This window comes from Mobula birostris, chromosome 4 (genome assembly GCF_030028105.1).
Source record: "Mobula birostris isolate sMobBir1 chromosome 4, sMobBir1.hap1, whole genome shotgun sequence".
Classification (NCBI taxonomy): domain Eukaryota; kingdom Metazoa; phylum Chordata; class Chondrichthyes; order Myliobatiformes; family Myliobatidae; genus Mobula; species Mobula birostris.
The window spans coordinates 28,403,150-28,422,465 of record NC_092373.1 but is presented as its reverse complement, the minus strand read 5'-3'; the positions used below and the strand labels follow the sequence as shown (position 1 = coordinate 28,422,465).

The window sequence follows — 19,316 nt, the reverse complement described above, 5'->3', positions numbered from 1 at the left end:
TACGAATAGCTTCTTCCCCTTCACCATCATATTTCAGAATAGTCTATGAACCTATGAACACTATTTTATTCTTGTTTTGCACTATTTATAGTAATTTTTATGTACTGTACCACAACAAATTTTAAACCTGATTCTGATGTGCATTATTCACCAAACTTGTTTCAAACCTGGTATTAGACTAAAGATATTTCACAGCTAGCCTTTCCAAAGCATAGCTGAACTAATTTCTAAAGAGCTGCACACTACATGACAGAGAGAGGGGCCGGGAGGGAAGAACAATGCTATAGAAAATGAATATTTCCACAATTAACTACAACCAAAGGGCCATTTCCATGCTGTATAATTTTAATTATAGTCAAACAAACTTGCATTCTGTGCACACAATTTATTAAAAATAAGATCCATTTCCTTTGAAAATTGCTTATCCATAGAGAAACTGGAAAGGTGTGTTAACACAGTGGGATAAATTTAATAATCAAGCCAATTCAATAACAAAACAATACTGGTGAGGGTATAGTGAGGAATGTTCTTGATGCCTGCCCATGTGCTGGCATCACAAATAAAGGAAAACCCACAATGGAAATATTCAAAAGTGCAGGTCATATCTATGTCTAGTGGTTACCTTAAAGATTTTTCAACTACTTTTGTCCGATAAACCTCTTCTTGGTCCAGTTTTATGATACAAAAGCAATCTCGCATCTTGTTTGGTCCATGGCATGGAGGTAGGTTCTTGGCTTCGCCTTTTAAACAAAATTAGAAATAGTTTGAGAAAAATAAATCAAATCTATAACTCAGTAATCAAAAAATTGCCTATAGAGTGCTTTCATCATAAGCAAATCCTGATCATCACTTCACTATCTCATAGTCATACTTTATTGATCCCCAGGGAAATTGGGTTTCGTTACAGTTGCACCAACCAAGAATAGAGTATAGATATAGCAATATAAAACCATAAATAATTAAATAATAGTATGTGGATTATGCCAGGAAATGTCCAGGACCAGCCTATTGGCTCAGGGTGTCTGACCCTCCAAGGGAGGAGTTGTAAAGTTTGATGACCACAGGCAGGAATGACTTCCTATGACGTTCTGTGTTGCATCTCGGTGGAATGAGTCTCTGGCTGAATGTACTCCTGTGCCCAACCAGTACATTATGTAGAGGATGGGCGACATTGTCCAAGATGGCATGCAACTTGGACAGCATCCTCTTTTCAGACACCACCATCAGAGAGTCCAGTTCCATCCCCACAACATCACTGGCCTTACCAATGAGTTTGTTGATTCTGTTGGTGTCTGCTACCCTCAGCCTGCTGCCCCAGCACAAAACAGCAAACATGATCTCTTTTTGCATTATTTATATATTCTTATTGTAATTTATAGTGATTTTTATATTTTGCAGTACACAGCTGCCACAAAACAATAAAGTTCATGGCATATGTCAGCAATAATAAACCTGATTCTGATTAATTCATTTTACTATTGTGTACATGGATTATCTAATATACAGAATGAGTACAGAAATCCAAAATCCTAAATTTTTTTTGAGCATTGACAAATTCCACAAGGCGCTAGGAAGGCTCCCCGGCAATGTGCACCACAGACAGTTCTGAGAAGTGACCTCAGTTAAGTAATACACAAACGTTAATGAAAAATAGAAAAACTACTGCATAAAGTCATAAATGAAGACCTCAATCGTGTTTTCAAAGCGTGGGTTCGCAAACCACAGAATGAACATACGTCGTTTAATGGTTTATTGATCATGAAGCAAACAAAGATCTATCACGATGAACTGGAAATTGAAGGTAATTGTGAATATCCAGCAGGTTGGTTGCCAAAATTTACCAAAAAGGCACATTTATTTTTAAAAAAATACTTGTGTTGATAAAGCAGCTACTGATCACGAAGCAGCAGAGACATTCATTGATAAGTTTGCCAAGATCGTTGCTGATGAAAATCTAACACCAGAACAAGTCTACAACACTGATTGTCTTTATAACTGACATAAAACCCTAAAAGTAAAATAAAGATACAGTGTGTTGTAAACTTTCAGACAAAACATGACATTTGCAGATGGAGACCGAAAGCCTGCTGATTCAGGTATTCTCTCGATGCTGCTGTGTTGCACACATTAAGTTTCATTATATGACTGTTAACGTAATAATTCTTATTGTTAAGAACATATGCATGATGAACAAGTGTAAAATAAGACTGCTTACTAGTGGCAATAAATTCAGAGCCGGAAAGGATCCCAAGCCATCATTTATTCCAAAATCTGAAACACTTGCAGCCCCAAGCATTTTGGATAAAGGGCACTCAGCTGTAGCGTGCTCAATCAAAAGTTCTAAAATAAAGTGATGCAATTCTACACAATGTTAAAATCTATTAATGCTTTCTAATTCTTGAATATTTAGGAACACATGCAAGTTAAATTTATTACAATACAATGAAAAGGGAAACCTTTTCATGAGTCAATGCAAAAACGATTAGGTATGTTTGAAACAAAAAAAAATCAGTGAGGTTCTGAGGACTTAAATTTTCCTTTGGAAAATGAATTCTTCATAAAAGTCCCGGGAGTGCACATCATGCACCACCTCAAATGGTCCCAGAACATATCCTTCAGAGTCAAAAAAGCTTATCAATGCTTCTTCTTTATGAGAAGGCCAATGAGCACATTAATCCGCACATCAATACTCACAACCTTCTACAAACAGGCAGTTGGGAGTATTCTGACCAGTGTGGTATGTAAATTGCACTGCAGCAAACAAGAGTGCTCTACAATGGTTAGTTAAAACTGCCCAATGCATCACCAGCTTTAGTCTACCCATCATCAAGGACATACAGTATATTAAGAAATGTGCCAGAAAAAGGTCAGCAGTATCATGCAGAATCCCACCCACCCTGCTCATGGACTGTTTGTCCCACTCCATACAGCATCCACGCCAGGGCCACTAGACTCAAACACATTTACACAGCCCAAGTCATCAGGCTGACCAACACCTACACCCATTAAACCATCCACCACATCCACTCCTCACCACTCTTCATTCCTTCCCCCCGCCATGCACTGCCACTTTACTCATCTATTCTACACCTCATACTTGCACAAACAGAGTCACTGCCTTACTATATTTTCATATGCCCTGCTGCCACCTAGAAGAGTGCCTCTTGCCAAGAGTCACATTACTTGATCATTTCCTCTCAGTCATCTTATATACAAATACACTGCACCTAGTGTCACTTTATGCATAAGCAATCAGTCCATGTACAGTTGCAAGAAAAAGTTTGTGAACCCTTTACCTGGTTTTCTGCATTAATTACTCATAAAATGTTGTCTGATCTTCATCTAAGTCACAATAACAGACAAACACATCTGCCTAAACTAATAACACACAAACTACTGTACTTCTTCTTGTCAATACTGAGTATACCACTTAAACAATCACAGTCTAGGTTCAAAAGAGCATGTAAACCTCTGAGGTAATGACTTCTATAAAAGCTATTTGGAGTCAGGAGTTCCAATCAATGAGATGAGATTGGAAGTGTGGATTGTAGAGGTGCCCTGCCCTATACGTATAAAAAAAAGGACACACAAAGTCAGATTACTGACAAAGAATACTCTTGTCAAGAACGATCTGTTTATGCGTACCATCCCTCAATCAAAACAACTTTCAGAGGACCTTAGACGAAGAATTATTGAGCTGCATGAAGCTGGAAAAGGCTACTAAAGCATCTCTAAAGACCTGAGTGTTCACCAGTCCACAGTAAGAGAAATTGTCTACAATGGAGGAAATTCAGTACTACTCATCCTAGGGTTGGGTGTCCTGCAGGGATCACACCAACATGCAATGCTGAAGAAGGTGAAAAAGAACCCAAGGGTGACAGCAAAAGACCTGCAGATATCTCTAGAACTTCCTGAAGTTTCAGTTCATGTGTCCACTATAAGAAAAACACTGAACAAGAATGGTGTTCATGGAAGGACACCACGCCACAGAGGAAACCACTATTCTCCAAAAAGAAAAAGAAATGCCGCACATCTCAAGTTTACAAATGTCCACCTGAATGTTCCAGAACATTTCTGGGACAATGCTCTGTGGCCAGCTCAGACAAAGATTGAACTTTTTGGCAGAAATTCATACTGCTGTGTTTAGAGGGAAAAGGGCATTGCACACCAACACCAAAATCTCATCCCAACTGTGAAGCATTGTGGAAGGAGCATCGTGGTTTGGGGCTGCTTTGCTGCGTCAAGGCCTGGACAGCTTATAATTGTTGAGGGAACAGTGAATACAAAATTTTGTCAAGACATTTTATAGGAGAATGCCAAGGTAGCAGTTCGTCACCTGAAGCTTAACAGAAGTTGGATGATGCAACAAGATAATGATCCAAAAGACAAAGAGTAAATCAACAACGGAATGGTTTAAAAAGAAGAAAATTCATGTTTTGGAATGGCCAAGTCAGAGTCCAGACCTTAACCCAATTGAAATGCAGTGGCATGATCTGAAGAGGGATGCTCATGCAAAGTATCCCAGAAATAAGAGTGCACTATAAGTTTTGTATGGAAGAATGGTCTAAAATTCCTCCTCACCGTTGTGTAAATTTGATCAGCAGCTATAGGAAATGCTTGGTGGAGGTGATTGTTGCTAAAGGAGATTCTACTAGTTACTAAATACAAGGGTTCACATACTTTTTCCAGCCTGGACTGTGAATGATTAAACAAATGTGTTCAATAAAGACATGAAAAGTACAATTATTTGTATTTTATAGAATTGCTCTTATATTTATATTTCTTTTATTGTGTTTTTTTTGCTTATGGGTTTTTTTTAATGCTGCATTGGAAACAGAGGAACATTCATTTCCTCCTCCATTATACTCCTGTACTGAAAAATGACAATAAACAATCTCGAATCATGAAAGCAATCTTGAAAACATATTTTAGCTGAAAGGACAAATCAACTGAAAAACTATTTTGGCTTATGAATAACCAGTGGTTCATAATGAAATTATTGTGTCTGAGGATCATAGCTTACAGTGTCTATAAAAAGTATTCACCCCCTTGGAAGTTTTCATGCTTTATTGTTTTACAACATTGAATCACAGTGGATTTAATTTGGCTTTTTTTGACACTGATCAACAGAAAAAGACTTTCATGTCAAAGTGAAAACACATCTCCACAAAGCGATCTAAATTAATTATAAATATAAAACTCAAAATTATTGATGTCATAATTACTCACCCCCTTCAAGTTAGTATTTAGTAGCTGCACCTTTGGCAGCAATTACAGCCTTGAGTCTGTGTGGATAGGTCTCTATCAGCTTTGCACATCTGGACACTGCCATTTTTTCCCATTCTTCTTTACAAAACTGGTCATGCTCTGTCAGATGGCATGGGGATCGGAAGTGATCAGCCCTTTTCAAGTTCAGCTACAAATTCTCAATTGGATTGAGGTCTGGACTCTAATGTGATCACTCTAGGACATTAACTTTGTTGTTTTTAAGTCATTCCTGTGTAGCTTTGGCTTTATGTTTGGGGTCATCGACTTGCTGGAAAATAAATCAAAAACAGCTTCTGGGACGTTCATTGTGTCCACTTTCAAGGACTCTAAAACTTATGCTCTCAATATTTTTTATTACTTTTTTGTGTATTTTTTGTATTCACACAATTAGCTGTCTTTTGCATATTGGTTTTTTTAAAGTCTTTAATTTTTCATTAATTTGTTACATTTATTGTGAACGCCCACAAGAAAATTAAACCCAGGGTAACATATGGTGACACATATACACTATAATAATGCTTTGAACTTTGTATTCCCCCAATTATCCATTTCTTCTCCTTGTGAATATATTCTTTCTATTCACTCTGAGTAAGCCTCACAATTTGTACACCACACTCAAATCTCCACTCAGTCTCATTTTTTCCAAAGTAAACAACCTCGCCCTACCGATCTCTCAGGTCTAGCCACATCCTCATCAACCTCCACTGCACCCTTTCATGCGCTACCACATCCTCCTTGTAGTGCACGACCAGAACTGCATGGAGTACTCAAGCTGTGGCTTAAGACGTTTGAGTTCTAAAATGTTCTGATATCAGATGCCTTGGTCTGTGTAGCCAGATGTCTTTTTAACCACAATCTACCTACCTTTCTATCTGCAGGGCCTAGTGAATCCTTCTGTTCCTTTACAATTCTTATTATCTCGCTATTTAATGTGTGTTCATTCATCTTGTTTGTTCTCCCCATAAGGATTAATTCACATATCCTGCATCGAGTTATATTTGTGCCCATCCAACCAATCTGCTTAGATCTTCCTGCAGCCCAGAACTTTCTTCCTCAGCATCAACAACACTGCTAATTTTGGTATCATCAGCAAACTTCAAAATCATAGCCTCTAAGATCAAGTGGTTAATATATAATTTTTAAAAATTACAAAAGCAAAGCTTGAAACAAATTCTGTGGAACCCTTGAGTTATATACTCCCACTACCAGTTGCTTTCTTCCATGGCATTAATGAGTGCCAAAGTAATATAATGGCTATCACAACGCTATTGCAGTTTGAGCCAGAGTTCGAAGTTCAATTCCAATGTCATCTGTGAAGAGTCTATGTCACCCCCATGGATGGCAAGGGTTTTCTCTGGGTGCTCCAGTTTCCTTCCACAGCTTAAAGACGTATCGGTTAGCAGGTTAATTGGTCATTGTAAATTGTCCCATGATTAGCCTAGGATTAAATCAAGGATTGCTTGGTGGTGTAGCTCAAAGGGCAGGAAGGGCCTTTTTTGTGCTCTATCTCAATAAATAAACAATTTTGAATCCAACTTCGATGCTAAAGAAATTCTTTATAATAAAAGCTGAAAAGATAGAAATGTTTAGATTACAGAAAGCTTTAAAAACATTGATTGAGAAAACCTATTTGCAGGAGAGAACAACATGATAATTTTCACTTATTTCCTTGTTCAAGCGGAGGATAAACAGGATTGGAAACAAAAGCTTCTATTGTCACCTTAAAGCCAGCTGCTTCGGGCATATGGGGCACCTCAGCCACAGTTGGTAGCTCATCTAGATGGAAAACTCAGACCTCAAACCTCCACTGCCTTGGAGCAACACCCACTCATGGGGAAGACTTTGGGAGTAAACCTCATGGAAAAATCCAGAGCTGGAGTCCTAAAGGCAGTCCGATGTTGCATTCATTGCTGACTGGCAACTCCTAGAACACCGCTAGTGCTAAACTGTATCGGTCTCTGCCGCTCTTTTGGATTGATCAGCTGTGTGGGAAGGAGGAGCATGCCACATTGGCAACAGCTCGCTCTCCATAACGTGCCACTCTGGCTTGTGTATCAAGTAGACAGCTAGGATGCAATATCCATTTTGAGCCCAACCAACGGAGGGGGCCTCTATTGCCCAACTCTATTATTGCTGATGTGCGAGACGTTAGTGACAGGTGCCTACAATCATTAGCAGATTAATGGAATAGACACAGAATGTGAGTGTTAAAAATCACCAACATTCTTAAAACAAAAATATTCACAAGATAAAATTGAGGTACACAAATTTCACTTACTAGAGAAGCTGAAAGAGCTTAGGGTTAGTTTAAAAAAAGAGAAATTGTTACGACAGAAAGCCTTAGGTCCAGATTAGGGGTTCCCAACCTTTTTTTATGCCATGGACCAATACCATTAAGCAAGGATCTGTGGACCCGAGGTTAGGAACCCCTGGTTTAGATGATCATCTCAACATTTTGAAAAAGGTAAATTTGGGAATACTGAGCACACTGATCGCATCATCTTAAAAGTCTAGAATAGTTCCAATGGATTGTAATGCACCAAAGGGAATCTCAGTATTCAAGGAAGAATGACAACACATACCTCAAATCTGTTTCTCACATTAGAAGGGAAATGTTAAAATTTATTTTATCAAGGAACTGCTCACAGTGCACTTTGAAAACAATAACATGATTCAAATGAAGAAACTTGGATTTACAAAAGGGAAATTAAAATTTACAAATCTATTAATGGTTTATCACTAATGCAACAAGCAGAAGAGATCCTTCTGGACTTGGAAGGTCATTGATAAGGTGCCACTTAAATTGTTACACTTACTTCAGAGCACAAGCGATTTAACATATACAAATAATTGTTAACATTTATGAAACAGTGGTAATAACTTGTCATTTTTATCTTGGGAGGCTGAAACTAAAGGACAGAAGCTACAAGGGAATGTAGACAAGGTCAGTGAATGAGTGAAGAATGGAAAATGGAATATGTGAGCAGGGATGAAAATAGAAGGGGGAGCACTTTTCAGGATTTTATGTAATTGAAAGGAGTTTCCTTGCAGATCAAGGCTAGTGGGTACATTTGGTTAGCCATTAGGAAGGCAAATAGCACAGTATTAAAGATGATTTAAGCTACAAATTCAACAAGACACTGATGAGACCAAGCTTATTATGAACAAGTTTGCTCTCCATACTTAAGGATATACCTCTGGTTGAGGGATTGTGATGTGGGTTCCCCAAATTCCAGGGATGGTACGTTCTGACGGCCCAGTCGGCAGCAGGAGCAGGCCACAGCAAAGAGGTTTCTCACAGGTCAGTAACACTTGTTTAAAAGGAGAGTTTCGTGGGTGTTGAGGCTCATTTCGACGGCCCAATCAGCAGCAGGAGCAGGCCATAGAGACAAGGTTTCGCGCAGGTTGGTGACACTTATTTAAAAGTACAGAAGGGAGAAGCGATGCAGCCATTGTTGGGAGTAGGAGTGTCAGGTTTTGGCTCAAAAGAGGCTTCAGCTCAAAGCAGGCGTTGGCTCTGGGTAAGCTTTTGTTAAGGTTTCTTTTTTTTTCCTCACTGTACCTCATGTAGTAAATGGCTGTTGTGTGTTCTTCATGCCGAATGTTGGAGTTCTGAGAGACCCAGAGTCTCCCAGGGAACCACATCTGCATGAAGTGCATCCAGCTGCAGCTCCTTGAAGACCATGTTAGGGATCTGGAGCAGCAGCTGGATGACCTTCAGCTTGTATGGGAGGGTGAGGAGATAATCAATCAGAGTTACAGGAAAGTGGTCATACCGAAGTTGCAGGAGGCGAGTAGCTGGGTTACTGTCAGGAAAAATGGAAATGTGAATAGGCAGTTAACGCAGAGCAGCCCTGTGGCCATTCCCCTCTATAGTAAGTATAGCACTTTGAATACCATTGTGGGGGATGACCTCCAAGGGAATGCCATGGAGACCAGGTTACTGGTACTGAGCATGGGTCCGTGGTGCAGAAGGGAAAGAGGGAGAAGAGGGCAGTGGTACTGATACAGTGATAGGGGACTCAATAGTCAAGGGAACAAACAGGAGATTCTGTGGATGTGAACAAGACACTCAAATGCCTCCAGGGTTCCAGGGTCAGGGACCTCTCAGATCACATCCACAACATCTTGGAGGAGGGAGAGCAGTCAGATGTCTTGGTACATATTGGTACTAATGACATAGGAAGGAAAAGCAAAGAAGTTCTGAAAAGAGAATTTAAAGAGCTAGGTAGAAAGCTGAGAAGCAGGACCTTCCAGGAAGTAATTTCTGGATTGCTGCCTGTGCCACCCGCCAGTGAGGGTAGAAACAAGATAATTTGGCAGATTAATATGTGGCTCAGAAACTGGTGCAGAAGGCAGGGCTTCAGGTTCTTGGATCATTGGGATCTCTTCTGGGGAAGGTATTACTGGCTCAAAAGAAATGGGTTGCACCTGAATCCGAGGGGAACCAATATTCTCAAGGGCAAGTTTGATAGAGCTGTTGGGGAGGATTTAAACTAATTTGGCAGAGGGGTGGGAACCAGAGTTAAAGGACTCAGGATAGGATGGATGGTAAAAAAGCAAAGGTAGTGTGCAGTCAGACTGTCAGGAAGGCAGGCAGATGATAGGACATAATTGCAGCCAGCAGGGTGAGAATCAGTAAATTATGGATGCAGAATCAAAAAAGGTAGCAAATGCAGTATTCAGAGTATTATATCTCAATGCATGAAGTATAAGAAATAAGGTGGATGATCTTGTTGCGCTATTACCAACTGTCAGGTATGACGTTGTGGCCATCACTGGATTGTGGCTAAAGTATGGTTGGAGTTGGGAGCTAAACGCCCAGGGTTACACATTGTATCGTAGGGATTGGAAGGTAGGCAGAAGGGTGGCGTGGCTCTGCTGATAAAGAATGGCATCAAATTAGAAGAAAGATGTGACATAGGATTGGACGATGTTGAATTCTTGTGGGTTGAGTTAAAAAACTGCAGAAGTACCCTGATGGCAGTTATATACAGGCCTCCCAACAATAGCTGGGATGAGGACTACATATTACAACAAGAAAAAGAAAAAGCATGTCAAAAGGGCAATGGTATGATAGTCACGGAAGATTTCAACATGCAGGTCAATTGGGAAAATCAGGTTGGAAATAGATCTCAAGGGAATGAGTTTGGTGAATGCCTATGAGATGGCTTTTTACAGCAGTTTGGCAAATAAACTAAATGAGTATTTTGCATCAGTCTTCACTGTGGAAGACACTAGCAGTGTGCCAGATGTTGAAGGGTGTGAGGGAAGAGAATTGAGTGTAATTACTCTTACAAAGGTAGCTGGCTGGTGGAGTAGTGGCATCAGCGCTGGACTTCGGAGCGAAGGCTCCCGAGTTCTAATCCACCCGAGTTCTAATCCACCCAGCTCCCTTGCACGCTTTCCATCCGTGCTGGGTTGAGCGTCGAGCCAGCAACCCCGCCTCATAAAAATAAGAAAGCCTGCTAAAAAAAACTGCTGTCATGACGGCGTCCTGATGAGGGCTTTCTTCTTCTTCTTCTTCTATCTACGATTACAAAGGAGAAGGTGCTCAAAAAGCTGGAAGACCTAAGGGTATACAAGTCACTTGGACTAGATGAACTGCACCCAAGGATTCTGAGAGGTAGTGGAGGCATCAGTAATGATCTTTCAAAAATCAACAGACCCTGGCATGATGCCAGAGGACTAGAAAATTGCAAATGTCACTCCACTTTAAGAAAGGAGGAGGGCTGCAGAAAGGAAATTATAGACCAGTTAGCCTGACCTCAGTGATTGAGAAAATGCTGGAGTAAATTGTTAAGGATGAGGTTATGGAGTACTTGGTGACACAGGACAAGATAGGACAACTTCTGCATGGTTTTCTTAGGGGAAAATCTTGCCTGACAAACCTGTTAGAGTTCTATGAGGAGATTACAAATAGGATGGATAAAGAGGATACGGTTTATGTTGTGTATTTGGAATTTCAGAAGGCCTCTGACAAGGTGCCACATATGAGGCTGCTTACCAAGTTAAGAGCCCATGGTATTTCAGGAAAGTTACTGGCATGGTTAGAGCACTGGCTGAATGGTAGGAAGCAGCAAGTGGAAATAAAAGGATCCTTTTCTGGTTGGCTACCAGTGACTAGTGGTGTTCCACAGGGGTCTGTGTAGGGACCGCTTCTTTTTACGCAGTACATCAATGATTTAGATGATGGAATAGATGGCTTTGTTGTGAAGTTTGCAGATGATACGAAGATTGGTGAAGGGGCAGGTGCTGTTGAGGAAACAGGTAGACTGCAGAAGCACTTAAGACAAATTAGGAGAATGGGCAAGAGAGTGGCAAATGAATTAATACTTTGGAAAATGTATGGTCATGTACTTCGGTAGTAGAAATAAATGTGCAGACTATAAACTGCGTGTAAATCCAAAAATCTGACATACAAAGGGACTTGGAAGTCTTTGTGCAGAACACCCTAAAAGGTACCTTGCAGGTAGAGTCCATGGTGAGGAAGGTAAATACAATGTTAGCATTAATTTCATTAATTTCAAGAAGCCTAGAATACAACAGCAGAGAGGTGATGCTGAGGCTTTATAAGGCATTGGTGAGGCCTCACCTTGAATATTGTGAATAGTTTTGGGCCCCTCATCCAAGAAAAGATGTGCTGGCATTGGAGAGGGTTCAGAGGAGGTTCATAAAGATGATTCTGGGAATGAAAGGGTTATGATATGAGGCACATTTGATTGCTCTGGGTCTGTACTCGCTGGAATTCAGAAGGATCAGGAGGAATCTCATTGAAACCTTTCAAACATTGAAAGGCCAAGACAGGGTAGATGTGGAAAGGATGTTTCCCATGGTGGGAGAGTCTAGAACAAGAGGGCACAGCCTCAGGATAGAGGGGCATCCATTTAAATCAGAGATGTGGAGAGATTTCTTTAGCCAGAGCATGGTGAATTTGTGGCAATTATTACCACAGGCAGCTGTGGAGGCCAGGTCATTGGGTGTACTTAAGGCAGAGCTTGATAGGTTCTTGATTGGACACAGCATTGAAGGTTACAGGGACAAGGCCAGGGAGCGGGGCTGAGGAGGGGGAAAAAAAGATCAGCCATGATCGAATGGTGGAGCAGACTCAATGGGCCAAGTGGCCTAGTTCTGCTCCCATGTCTTATGGTCTTAAATTTTCATACAAGGAGAAATTAAGTGGATTTGATATAGAGCCTTTTCACTTTAGAAGAATGGCAGATAACCTCATTGAAGTGTACAAAATTCATAAAGGGCTTAACAGGATAAATGCTGAGACAATGATTTCACCTGGCCATGTTGCCGAGAATCAGGAAACAACACATCAGGGGTTGCCCATTTAGAACATGAATGAAAAGAAGCTTCTTCATCCCAAGGATAGTGACCCAAAGGACAAATACATTCAAAACCTGAAATTGTTTTATTTTTAATATTAAGGTAATCAACAGATCTCACATTAGTGAGTCATAGAAAATTACAGCACAGAAACAGGCCCTTCAGCCCATCTGATCTGTGCCAAACCATTTAAACTGCTTACTCCCATCAACCTGCACTGGGACCATAGCCCTCTATATCTCTGCCATCTATGTATCTATCCAAACTTTTCTTAAAAGTTGAAAACAAGGTCACATGCACAACTTGTGCTGGCAGCTCATTCCACACTCTCAGAATCCTGAGTGAAGTTTCCTCTCATGTGCCCCTTAAAACTTTTCACCTTTTACCCTTAACCCAGGACCTCTAGTTGTAGTCTCACCCAACCTCTGTAGACAAAGCCTGCTTGATTTATCTTATCTATAGCCCTCAATTTTGTAAACCTCTATCAAATCTCCCCACAATCTTCTATATTCCAAGGAATAAAGTCCTAACCTATTCAATTTTTCTTTACAACTCGGGTCCCTAAGTCCCAACAACATCCTTGTAAATTTTCTCTGTACTACTTCAGCCTTATTTACATCTTACCTCATAGATAATTTTCTCTGTACTATTTCAGCCTTATTTACATCTTACCTTATAGATAATCAAAACAGCACACAATACTCCAAATTAGGCCTCACTAACGTCTTAAACTTCAACATAACATCCCATCTTCTGTACTCAATACTATGATTTATGAAAGCCAATGACTCCATCTTCCTGTGATGCCATTTTCCATGAATTATGGACCTGTATTCCCAGATCCCTTTGTTCTACTGCACTCCTCAGTGTCCTACCGTTCACTGTTTGAGACGTACCCTGGTCAGTCCTACCAAAGTGCAACACCTCGCATTTGTCTGCATTAAATTCCATCTGCCATTTTTCAGCCCAGTTTTCCAGCTGGTCCAGATCCCACAACAAACTCAGTACTTTTCCTCAGTCCACTACACCCTCAATTTTGATGTTATCCGCAAATTTGCTGATCCAGTTAACTACATGATCAACCAGATCAGTAATATAGATGACAAACAACAGACCCAGCACTGATCCCTATGGCACTCCATTTGTCACAGATCTCCAGTCAGAGAGGCAACCATATACTACCATTCTCTGGCTCCTCCCACTAAGCCAATGTCTAATCCAATTTAATACCTCATCTTGAATGCCAAGTGACTGACCAACCTCCCATTTGGAATCTTGCCTTCATCAACACTCCTGGTAAGTTCCTTGAAAGACTAAAAGATTGGTTAGACACAACTTACCATGCACAGAGTCATGATGATGACCCTAATCAATCCATGTCTATTCAGAATACTCATTATATCCAACTCCCTTACAATAACTACCAGTAACTTTCACCACTACAGATGTCAGGATGCTAGCCTATAATTTCTTGGTTTATTTTTAAAGCCTTTCTTAAACAGCGGAACAGCATTAGCTATCTTCCAATTCTCTGGTACCTTAGCTGTCATTAAGGATGATTTAAGGATCTGTTAGGCCCTCTACACTTTCTGCACTTGCCTCCCACAGGGTCCAAAGGAACACCTTGTCAGGCCCTAGGGATTTATCCACCTTGAGTTGCCTCAAGAAAGCAAGCTGCTCCTCCTCTGTAATCAGTTTTGGGTCCATTACTTCTCTGCAGCTTTGCCTCACTTCTACAGACTCTGTGTCTGTCTTGTGAGTAAATACAGATGCAAAATATCCATTTCAGATCTCCCCCATCTCTCTTGGCTCCATGCTTAGATTACCACTCTGATCTTCCAAAAGGTCCCTTCCAATTCTTTTACTCTTAACATGTAGAATCCCTTGGGATTCTCCTTCACATTGTCTGCTGGGGCAACATCATGCCTTCTTTTAACCCTCCTGATTTCTTTTTCTTTAAAGTGTTCTCTTGCATTTCATAATACCTCGTTTGTTCCTTCCTGCCTATACATGCTATGCAGCTCCCTTTTTCTTTCTTAACCAGACCCTTGATATCTCTTGAAAAGCAAGGTTACCTAAACTTGTTGTCTTTAACTTTTATTCCGACAGACACCTACAAGCTTTGTACTCTCAATATTTCACTTTTGAGGGCCTCATACTTACCAAGTGCACCTTTGCTAGAAAATAGCATCCCAATCCACACTTGCCAGAACCTTTCTGATACCATCGAAGTTGGCCTTTCTCCAATTTAGAATGTCAACCGAAGAACCAGACGTATCTTCTTCCATATTTACTTTGAAACTAATGGCCTTATAATTACTAGATGTAAAGTGTTCCCATATACAAACCTCTGTCACTTGCCCTGTCTCATTCCCTAATAGCAGATCACATATCGCACTCTCTCTCATTGAGACTTGTATGTACTGATTACAGAAACTTTCCTGAACACATTAGATAATGTCTATCCAATCTAGTCCTTTTACAGGATGGGAGTCTCAGTCAATATGTTGAGAGTTAAAATGACCTATACAACAATTTTATGTTTCTTGCACCAGTCTGCAACCTCTCTACAAATTTGATCCTCTAAATCCTGCAGCCTGTTGGATGGTATAAGATATAACCCCCTTAACATGGTCATAACTTTCTTCTTCCTATTGCACAAAGGTAAAAAGTCGACGCAATTGCTTTGGATGGAAGAGCAGTCTTAAAGGTCTAAACAATATTTTCCTGCTTCTGATCTAAAAATAAAGCCTCTTTCTATTTAAGTTTTTAACTTAAATAATTAAGTAATTTAGTCCCACATACTCTTTGACTGAGGCTGTCATGTAGTCAAAATATTTATCCAGTACCGTAGAACAGCAGAAATGTATTCATCAATTCATGAGCATGTCATTAGCCTAAACATACCAAACGCAAGCAGATTTCTGAAAGCATAACCAGAATTCAAGTTTCAAAATAGATGGCTTGATTTAACAAAAAAGCTGAGTGGAGGTGTCATTTTTTGAGATTACCCAAGCATTTCAAACCTGCAAAGTGTGAAAGGAATCCCACATACTTCAGATTTACTGACCAACAATTACACTCCGATAGGTGTTTCAAAATGACTAATAAAGAAAGTTAAAGAAGAAAAGCGTGGATGGTAGAAATCCCTGGGTAGTATTCACAGCCTGAACATTCATAGAAGTCAGGGAGGGGACAGTTGAGATATTCTATACACCACAGTCACCTTGGAGATGTTCATTTGCGTAGTGGGAAAGAGATTTCAACAGAAGTGAGCGGGGGCAGTAGGGAACATTCTGCACACCACAGTTCCCAAGGAGAAGCTGAGTTGTGTAACAGGAGAGAGATTTCAAAAGAAGTGAGTGTGGGCAGTCAGGACATTCTGCACACCACACCTTCCAAGGAGACGTTGGATCATGTAGTGGGAGAAAGATTTCAAAAGAAGCGAGTGGGAGCAGTCGGGATACTCTACGTGCCACAATTCCCTTGGAGACATTGAGCACTTGGCAAAGGCCAATAAATGGAAGTTAGGTTCAAGCAGAGTGGTCATTGTGTGAGTTGGCCAGTATTCCAGTAGGGAGGTCAGGCTTTGGCTCGTAGAGGCTTCAGTGAGAAGTGGAAGATGTAGGTAGATTTATTGATTAATTTTTCGTTCTTTCTTATTGCGCAGTCAGAGCAGTGGGGACGCCAGGCGGGATATGGGAAGGCAAGGAGACTCCAGTGTCCTTGATGACTATGCCTGCAAGAAGTACATCCAGCTGCAACTTCTAAAAGTCTGTGTTAAGGAATTGGAGCTGGAACTGAATGAACTCCCGATCATTCAGAAGGCTGAGAGGTTCATCGACAGGTGAATGAGGGAGGTTCTTAAGTACAAGGGTCAGGACAGAATGACCATTGGGAGGGGAAAAGGGAACAGGCAGTCTGTGCAGATTACCCCTGTGGCCAATACTGTTCGAGGAGTATAACTACAGAGAACACTTAAGGAAATCAGGAGGCATGAATTTACCTTAGCAGATAAGGTGAAGGAGAATCCCAAGGGCTTCTACAGAAATATTAAGAGCAAAAGGATAGCAAGTGATGGTGGCCTCAACTGCATTTCCTCCATTTCCCGGACATCTGTGCTCACCCTATCTTCCTGCTGCCTTAACAGTGACAGAGTTCCTCTTATCCTTACCTGCCACCCCATGATCCCCCACATCCAGCACATCATTCTTCACAACTTCTGCCATCTCTAAAGGGATTCTACTACCAAACATACTTTTACCTACCTCCCCCCACATCTCTCTGCTTTCTGCAGGGATTGATCTCTCCGTGATTCCCTTGTCCATTCATCCCTCCCACTAATCTCCCCTGCGGCACTTATCCTTGCAAGTGGCCAGAGTGCTACACCTGCCCACTCACCTCCCCCTCACCTTCATTTAGGGCCCCAAACAGTCCTTCCAGGTGAGCAACACTTCACTTGTGAATCTGCTGGGGTCGTCTGTTGTATCCGGTGCTCCTGATGGGGCCTCCTCTACATTGGTGAGACCTGTCATAATTTGGGAGACCGCTTCATTGAGCATCTCTGCCCCATCAAAATCAGAACCCCTCAGTGGTCAAACATTTTAATTCCAATTCCCCTTTATAAAAAGTTGGCCATGGCCTCCTCTTGTGCCAAGATGAGGACATCCTCAGGGTGAAGGAGCAACACCTTATATTTCATCTGGATAGCCTCAACCTGATGGCGTCAATATTGACTTCTCCTTCCATTAAAAAATTGTATCCCTCCCCCTCCCCTCTTCTATTCCCCACTCTGACCTCTTGCCTCTTCTCACCTCCCCCTGGGTCCTCTCCTCCTTCCCCTTCTCCAATGGTCCACTCTTCTCTCCAATCAGATTCCTTCCTCTCCAGTTCAGGTTGGAGGCTACCCAGACGGAATATAAGGTGTTGTTCCTCCAACCTGAGTGTGGCTTCATCTTTACAGTAGAGGCCGTGGATAGACATGTCAGAATGGGAATGGGATGTGGAATTAAAATGTGTGGCCGCTGGGAGATCCTGCTTTCTCTGGCGGACAGAGCATAGGTGTTCAGCAAAACCATCTCCCAGCCTGCATCGGGTCTCGCCAATATATAGAAGGCCACATCGGGAGCACCGGACGCAGTATATCAACCTGATGGCATGAACATTATGTCTATCCATGGCCTCCTCTACTGTAAAGATGAAGCTACACTCAGGTTGGAGGAACAACACCTTATATTCCGTCTGGGTAGCCTCCAACCTGATGGCATGAACATTGACTTCTCTAACTTCCGCTAATGCCCCACCTCCCCCTCGTACCCCATCCGTTATTTATTTTTATACACACATTCTTTCTCTCACTCTCCTTTTTCTCCCTCTGTCCCACTGACTATACCCCTTGCCCATCCTCTGGGTTCCCCCCCTCCCTTTTCTTTCTCCCCGGGCCTCCTGTCCCATGATCCTCTCATATCCCTTTTGCCAATCATCTGTCCAGCTCTTGGCTCCATCCCTCCCCCTCCTGTCTTCTCCTATCATTTTGGATCTCCCCCTCCCCCTCCCACTTTCAAATCTCTTTCTAACTCTTCCTTCAGTTAGTCCTGACGAAGGGTCTCGGCCTGAAACGTCGACTGTACCTCTTCCTAGAGATGCTGCCTGGCCTGCTGCGTTCACCAGCAACTTTGAAGTGTGTTGCTTGAATTTCCAGCATCTGCAGAATTTCTGTTGTTAGTGTGGATAAATCCCCAGGGCCCGAAAAAATGTCCCCCTTGGACTCTGTGGGATGCTAGCGCAAAAATTCCAAGGGCCATAGCAATGATATTTGAAACGTTCTTAGCCACGGATGAGGTGCCAGAGGATTGAAAGATAGCTAATGTTGTTCAATTGTTTAAGAAAGACTCTGAGAATAAGCCAGCAAATTACAGGCCAGTGAGCCTGACATCAGTAATGGGTAAGCTATTGGAAGTGCTGGATCCAATTCTTTATTCTTAAAATTCTTAGAACGTGTGAGTTGTTTGAATTTCCAGCATTTTCAGCTTTTCTCTTGTTTGTAATTCTTAGATTAAATTGTTTAATTATTACTTTCTTTGCAGTTCAACAATTAATTATCTGCTTGTATTTTAAGTAGTTTGCATATGCATATCACAGTTTAATATCCCTCTAGTGGCTCTTCAAAGTATAATTCTATAAAGTGTTTCTAATTGGTTAATCCATGTCTATAGATTTGAATGGAACTTCTGTTTATCTCTGTGGGTATAAAATAGCTCAACACAAAGCAACGCCATCTTAAACTTACTTTAAAATTAAAGTTTAATTAAATTGGATGGCGCTAAGCGCCGAGCTGATTTGGAGAGGTCGAGAATGGCTCCTTCGGCAGTGAAATCCAGGTCCGAAGTGAATCATTGGGTGATGTGTTCAAGGCTCAGAGCAATTCACTGCTGCAAGGCACAATCCACTGTTTGAACAATCTAAACACCAGCCCATACAGACTGGAAAAACAGGGTGTCAAGAATCAGACAAGTTGGGATCATTCTGGACACCGTGCCAATTTGGCTTAAACTTCTTAATTCTTTAATCTTAACTTTCTCTTCACTTGTAGACCCCTATCTTTATATATTCAACTTTCCTCTGTTCTTATCAACTCTTAATAAAACAACTGTAAAGCAACAGAATCCAACAGAAGGTGCTCGAAGGAATCAGATATATAAGAATTTTGATAA

The 19,316-nt window shown here is 41.2% G+C and overlaps 1 protein-coding gene across 1 annotated transcript in view; it reads right to left on the bottom strand.

The window, feature by feature from the left end:
- Positions 1-19,316, bottom strand: part of rasa2 (RAS p21 protein activator 2) — a 172,582-nt gene that overhangs the window by 122,964 nt on the left and 30,302 nt on the right. Inside the window, exon 2 of the mRNA XM_072255071.1 lies at positions 623-740. Within this exon, the coding sequence (XP_072111172.1) occupies positions 623-740 (118 nt within the window). The remainder of the gene's footprint in view (positions 1-622; positions 741-19,316) is intronic.